Source organism: Leuciscus leuciscus (genome assembly GCF_965113295.1).
Source record: "Leuciscus leuciscus genome assembly, chromosome: 22".
In the NCBI taxonomy this organism is placed as follows: domain Eukaryota; kingdom Metazoa; phylum Chordata; class Actinopteri; order Cypriniformes; family Leuciscidae; genus Leuciscus; species Leuciscus leuciscus.
In genome coordinates, this window is record NC_138746.1 from 32,996,568 (window position 1) to 33,003,584 (window position 7,017).

General features: G+C 36.5%; 1 protein-coding gene across 4 annotated transcripts in view; it reads right to left on the reverse strand.

Annotated features, from left to right (window-relative positions):
• The window catches only part of LOC309486698 (uncharacterized protein), a 7,985-nt gene extending 1,538 nt beyond the window's left edge, over positions 1-6,447 (reverse strand). For 2 of the 4 annotated variants that reach the window (XR_014201650.1, XM_082154080.1), the window contains exons 1-15: positions 5,046-5,389; positions 4,833-4,941; positions 4,662-4,742; positions 4,045-4,446; positions 3,795-3,899; positions 3,430-3,662; positions 3,165-3,343; positions 2,307-2,400; positions 1,992-2,227; positions 1,605-1,719; positions 765-882; positions 584-675; positions 309-426; positions 102-203; positions 1-7 (exon numbers count right to left, since the gene is read on the reverse strand). The exon at positions 1-7 is cut by the window's left edge. Coding sequence is in view for 3 of the 4 variants with exons in the window: in XM_082154080.1 (XP_082010206.1) it covers positions 1-7; positions 102-203; positions 309-426; positions 584-675; positions 765-882; positions 1,605-1,719; positions 1,992-2,227; positions 2,307-2,400; positions 3,165-3,343; positions 3,430-3,662; positions 3,795-3,899; positions 4,045-4,446; positions 4,662-4,742; positions 4,833-4,941; positions 5,046-5,126 (2,072 nt within the window). In the remaining variant the exon portion in view is untranslated. Of the gene's footprint in view, positions 24-101; positions 204-308; positions 427-583; positions 676-764; positions 883-1,604; positions 1,720-1,991; positions 2,228-2,306; positions 2,401-3,164; positions 3,344-3,429; positions 3,663-3,794; positions 3,900-4,044; positions 4,447-4,661; positions 4,743-4,832; positions 4,942-5,045; positions 5,393-6,372 lie in introns of those variants that run through there. The other 2 variants (XM_082154078.1, XM_082154079.1) reach the window with 2 other exon arrangements.
• Positions 6,448-7,017: the final 570 nt, after the last annotated feature.

Genomic DNA, 7,017 nt, shown 5'->3' on the forward strand with positions numbered 1-7,017 from the left:
GCGTTGCCTTGTTTGGTTGCTGTCTGTAAGTTTAAAAAAAAAAAAGTTAGAAAACATTTTTTTTTTACAAAATGCAAGTTGAGTGATGTAGTATCAAATACCATTTTGTCGATACAGATCATGCTTCTTTCTTCGGATTGAATAAATAATCTCATCGATTTCACTCTGGAGCTCTTCCTGGCTACTGTGAGTCCTGTGTCTCTCTTGAAAACCAGAAATAAGCAAAGTCGACCATTACAGAAAACACAGTATCAAAAATGTAGACAAATATATATGGAAATGTACACACCAGTGACTATATTACACACCAGTGGCTGCCCATTGCTTGACATCACACACCCACCGATCTGCATCTTCCATAGAGATGTTTAACTCCTGCTTGAGACTCTCAAGATTGGCTGCTTCCATTTCTGCTCTCTGTGTAGTCTATTTATAAAGATTTTTAAAAAATGACAGAAAACATAGTATCACTGCAGAATTAACCACAATTGCCCCTGAAAGAAAATGCAGTGGAGAGCACAATCACATTCATAGTGTCTCCAGGGCCCAGGAAACACCTTAACGTGCAGTCTAGGCTTCTTACTTTGACAAATCTTTTCGCCAGTGTCTTGTGGAGACTCTCCACCTTCCTATTGTTCCATCCCATGGCAAGTACAGTAATCATATCTCCTCTGCCTATAAAAAAACAAAACCGATAAGAACAAATCAATTGTACAATCTAGCATTGTGTCAAACACAATGGTTAACCCTTTTTTTCAACCAACCTGACTTGGTCATGTACTTTGTAGTAAGAGCTGCCCTTGAAAGGAAGCTATTGACCTGTTCCACCTCTTCACCAACAGTGTTTCCTGCACCCTCCTGGCTTCTACCGCCCCACCTGACCTGCTCCCAAGAAGAAGACCAAGACCTTTATCATTCTAAAGACCTTTATCAATCTTATTTATTAGTTTGTGTATCATCAATTGAATTTGGTGCCATGAGCAAATTTTGATGTTTAATATTTTCAAATATAAAATGTTCTGAGGTAGGATAACAATGAAAGAAAAGCTTTCACAACTGTAATTGTGCAGTTAGAACCTTTGGACGGGATCGGGAAGCAAATCCTGCAAACAACCCTGCTGTTCAACCAGAATGATCAATTCTCTTGTAACAGTGTGATCACTGATAGTAATGTTAACTATGTTTAAAAAGTTCATAAGCATTGTGTGTATATATACACCCAACACACACACACACTAAATAAGTAGTTTTAAACTTGTCCTTGAAGATTAGCACTACACATTTTGTATATCTCACTTATATGACACTTGATGTAACTCATCAGCTCATTAGTAGAGACAGCAAGACCTGAATTGGGTGTGTCAGATAAGGGAGACATACTGTACACAATGCAGTGCTGGGGTCCTCCAGGACAGGTCTGAAAACCACTGCATTAAAGTATTTCAATAATGTTTAAGGTACTACTTTTGACTTATGAAACGTGCATATTTTCCGAGATAATAATCAAGCTAAATTTTTCTGATGCTGTAAGGATGTTTCTAAAAAAACGTAACATTAAAACGTAAACTTAACATTAAAACGTAAACTTAACTCGCACACAGTACCTCACATTTGCCAGTGTGAGCCTTGGCATGCATTACAGATAAAAAAGGCTTCATCCTGGTAAGTGGTTGGAGCTCGGGTATCTTTTCTGCCATCTTTTCCAAATAAGGCCAGTACCTGTAAAGAAAGAATTGCCAAAACTGGTAAGGAGACAAACCAGGACCTAAGTGACTAGTACAATTCCTGTAACCAATCAAATAACACTACAGTATGTAGTCATATGTATGGTAATTTGTCATATCAGTACTGATAAGGTAGTAGCCATATTCATTTTCTAATTCCATAATATAAAAAATGTGTGATATTTAGCTAGTCATGGTGTTAATGGTTATTAATAAAGGTAAAACATCAGTAAACACTTCAGTTATCATTTGGCAATGGCTATCTACCTGCAAGCAATGTCCATACAAAAGAATGTTGCATTTGCAGCTTGTGCCAGCTCCTTCTGCAGGAACATTGGGTAGGCATATATTTCACCACGGTAGTGGTTCAAGCCTTGCAGCAAAATTCCATGTCTGCACACAGCTATTTCAAGGCCCTCTTCATCCACCTTGGCCCTGGACTTCTGTGCGATTTCTCTGCCTGCTGTAAATGTTGCCGGTCCACAGACATCATGACCTGTCCTCTGAAAGTAGATACAATACGTTACATGTAATCCCAGGACAAGAAAACATTCAATTAAAAAGAGTTAAAGAAACCCTTACACTTAACATCTGGCTTCTAATTTGGTCAACAAAGGCAGATACTTTGGCATCTTGTGCGATGAACAGTCCATCAAAAAGAGATGGTTCGTCTGTCCTGTTAAATAAGAGGAATTCATCGCCAACACAATTACATAATAATGATTTAACATTGCATTCACCTAAATTAATATAACAATTAACCATAATTAATATAACAATTAACCATAAAGGTGCCACACATTTTAGTCTGTATAAATCACATTTGATCTGGAACACTGTGTTTAGAGTATCAGCTTGTATTTGTCCTGTGTAAATGAATGCTGTAATTTGGAATTAACTTGTGTAAGTAAAAACATACTGTTTAAAGTACAAAAAGAAATAACATCTTTATTTTTGTTTGTGTCTTCAGGCTACAGAAGGGAGAAAAAGTTCCTGAACAATTTACCAGATTGCTGTCATAGAATTGTAAAGCTTGTTTAAAACAGTGCTATATCTCTCAAAACACTTTTTAAATTGTAAAAGCATTTACGTTTGAATGTGAAGCAATCATACATGTGACACATTTTGTTACTTTCCATGAATTTCAAATAAAAGTATAATTATATAATGACTAGAGCCAAAAAAAAGTTATGTTGAAGAAATAGGTTTAGATGCTACGAATGGTTGTTATTTTTTACAGCAATAAGGTAAAGTACAGTTTCTCTATATATCAGTCCATCCATAGCTATACTTGCTTTTCCTTTAGAGGGTCATGGCATGGGGGGTCTAGAGCCCATCGCATCTAGCACTGGGTGACAGGTGAGATGCAGCATGGACACAAAAATACCATTGCACCACCCTATATCCAAATTAAAAAAAGAAATGAAAAATTACACTTACCCTTTGGATTTCTTGAGCCGGTAATGTTTTCTATTAGCGTCTGCAGATATAGCCAGCATGTCTGGTGTGCATGCTGGGCATTTAAAGGGCTCCATCAGGCACATATCTTCTTTCCTAAAATTGCAGAAGGAAAACTCCCGAAAGACTCTGTGGAAGGTGTCACCACAAACACTACCCGTCTGGAAAGAAGGATGGTATTATTTTGGTAAATAAAACATTTTGAAGTCTGGAATTCAAACACTTTGGAAATGAAAACAGCCCTTACCCGACCAGTGCAAAGACATCGATGTTCAAGCATTCTGAGAAATGCTTGTTGGGATAAAGCTGGGCTGGCTAATTTCATCTGCTCAAATGATGTGAACAGATCAAACTTAAACAGCATTTGGCAGCTGGTGGTTGCTGGCCAGTATCTGTATTGAAGCAAGTCACTAATCCCAGGAGTCCATTTGGAAGAGCAAAGTGGACAGCTTATACACGGCAGGCACAGGTTGTATGGACCTTAAAACAAACATGCGTTTACTATTTGGCCAGTATTTGTACAGCACAGTACAAAAGAATATAGTAAGCCATTATTATGCTTGACTTCATCTGGTTGGATATAAAAAGGTAGAAGGAAGTGACAAGACATACCGTTGATAGTCACCAATACGGTCTGCTTTCCTGGGATCATTTTGAAGTCAAGGTTTGGACCACAGGAACAGATTTGTATCGGTGGAGGAATTGGAAGCATACACACTGCAGAAAGTCAAAATCAAATTTCAGAAAGTCAAATTTCAGAAAGTAATATCAGTAATGTCTACACATTTACTCAACAAAGTAAAAAAAAATTCAGTTAAAGGAAACTGCAGAGGGCACCTACTACTACATTATCTGAACATACCTTGTTCACGGAGTTGATATTGGCCACTTTCATCAACCACCACTACGGATGTTGGTGGAATGGGTTTTAAAAAACCATCAAACATTGCTTCCCTATCATGGAAAACATTTTTTCGGTGGATCTCGGTGTCACATGATGAACAGAAAAACTGATTTCCTGAGGGGACACAGTCTAAGCACCGGACAACAGCATCAAGAGTTTTGCATTGTTGACAGGAATGCTGGGTAACTGTCTCTGCAGCCAACATGCAATTCAAAATCTCTGGCATTGCAGCCCTGAATTTCTTTTCAGAGATGACCTGTCTTTTGGTCCATGCAGACATGGTGGGTGTCTCTTCTACTTCCACTGATGCAGAGACAGCGACAGAAGTTAACAGGTTTTTTAGCCTCTGAAGATTTTGATCTAAATTAATAAAAAATTAAATGATAATAATAAGGAAAAAGCCAGTTGCAATAATGCATTTTAATAAAAAAAAATAACAATTTCTTATATGGTTTTGTCACTTCATATGCATGATAGGAATGGGAATTACATACTTTAACAGTTGCCTATATGTGACATTTTAAATTTAAATAGAAAAGCTGAAATTATTTAGGCTTTCAATTCAATATGCTTACCAAGACTTGGTCCCTCTTGCGGAATATCATTCATTTGCACGTCCTCGACCTCTGAGAGCTCCCTAGTGCCGGCAGGTTTAACTGCAAACACATGTAATGATATAGAAAACATCACTGCTGACCAAAAGCTTAGACACTTGTGAACAACAGTATGCAGTATATTTTACTGACCAGATCGTTTCTTCTGAACACGTTGTGGTAGGATGTACCCATGCTGGTCTCTCTTTCTCCAGGAAACATTGGAGACTTCAGTTCCCTTTTTTTTCCTTTTCTTTTTAGTCTGTAAGTAAAAACTAAATGATAAATTTTGGGGAAGCATTTGCAGAGGCATTTTCTTTTAAATTTAGGTAAATAACATGATAGAGAAATAATGAAATATTTTACTTTTTGGGTTTCCAACTCATCAGCCATGGTTTTTGCTGCTTCCAGCCATTCATTAAATTGTTGTAATGACTCTGATGCCATTTGTAGATGTTTTTAAATAGAAATAATTGAAGGATAAAGTAAAAACATAAAAAAATACAAAACAGGAAAGCGAGAAATAGAGAGAGAGGAGGAAAAAGAAACTGGCTCTTAAAAGAACCGATTGATTTGTAAAATATTTCAGTGATAAAGGATGGGTACAAAAACCTGAAAACAAACAGATGAGATGATAAGACAAAACAAACCAGGGCTCTGTGTGGGCACGGACTGGTCCTTGTCAACCTGTTTGTGCCTATAAATCTGAATGCACTAGTGCAGTGTTCTCAAACCTGTCCTGGCGTACCCCCAACACTGCACATTTTCTTTCTCTCCCTAATCAAACACACCCGATTCAACTCATCAGCTCATTAACCCATGTAATAATGAGCTGATGAGTTGAATCAGGTGTGTTTGATTAGGGAGAGAAAGAAAACGTGCAGTGTTGGGTGTGCCAGGACAGGTTTGAGAACCACTGCACTAGTGGGTATTATTAAATAAATTTTATTTTGCATGTGAAGTGGGGACACTTAATATTCACCAATATTATTGATCTGCCTGCATTGGCACCATTATGAGAACTGAACTGAACTGGATAATGGCATCACTGTTTTCTCCAGAGCGGCTATATAAATGAACTAAATTAATGTGTTTTTTTTTTCAAGCTGATTTGAAACAATCTGTATTGTAAAAAGCAATATATAGGCTAAATAAAGGTGACTTGACTTGTGGCTATAACCTAAAATAGGCAATAACAATGAATGTACAATGAACAATTGATTCCGTCAACCGATTTTGCCATTACTGCATTTTTTTTATTCTTTAAAATGTTATACCTAGCTGAATTGATACCCTGAATTTAAATCATTTGGATAGCTGTAAAACTGTTGTGACCTCATACTATTTGTATAATGCTGAAACTACCTTTTTCTCTAAGAGAAAACATTTAACGTTACAGTTTTGGATACATTAGGCTGAAATTATTTGTGGCAATATGACAGAAATTGCAGATGCATGTGAAATAGCAACATGCTGCTAGCGATGAAGCTAACGTTAGATAGTAGGTCGCAATGAAATAACGTAACTTTAACAGTTATTTTCTTAATGAGTAAAATGGCTAACAGTTATCGCAACTGATTTGTAACCCAGACGTCAAAATGCACTCATTTAGTTCCACATAAATTACAAAAAACACACACAACTACTTATAAATATATATTAAAAAAACAACAGCATAAAATTCACACCTTACCTATATCGACCTCGCACTGGGACTGTCAGGAAAAAACCTGGCCACGCCACTCCTCCGCCTCCGCCGCCGCCTCCGCCTTCTTCTTCTTCCTCTTCTTCCTCTTCTTCTTCTTCTTCTTCTTCTTCTTCCTTTTGGTTCATTGATTTTTTATTTTTTTTATTCAGCGCCACACGAATGTGGTCAAATGATGATATGTTAAAAACTTTAGCTGAACTGAAAAAAAAATCAATATAAAAATGCTGAAAATGTTTTAAAATCACTACATATGATAAAATGTCACGGTTTTATCATCTGTAGTGTTTTTTTTTAAATCATCGTTTTTTTTTACTTTGTTGTTACAAAAGGTTTATCTTAAGTTATTTTTTAAAAAAAAGGATAATAGTTTAATTATTTTGATGTGGTTCTTTACTTTCCAATACGTTTTTTTGAGGAAGAAAAGCACATCAAATACATAAAAAATATATAGCCTAAATACATTTAGGCCTACACATCTCAGTTTTCTGTATTAATCTCAAGTAAATGCAATAATAAAACAAATACTATTTTGATTGGTAATGACGGTAAACGCCATTTCATTACACACGACACCGTCATTATTAAAAGGAGCGCTAGAGGGCGGTTAACTTTAAAACGTAAGTATAGGTC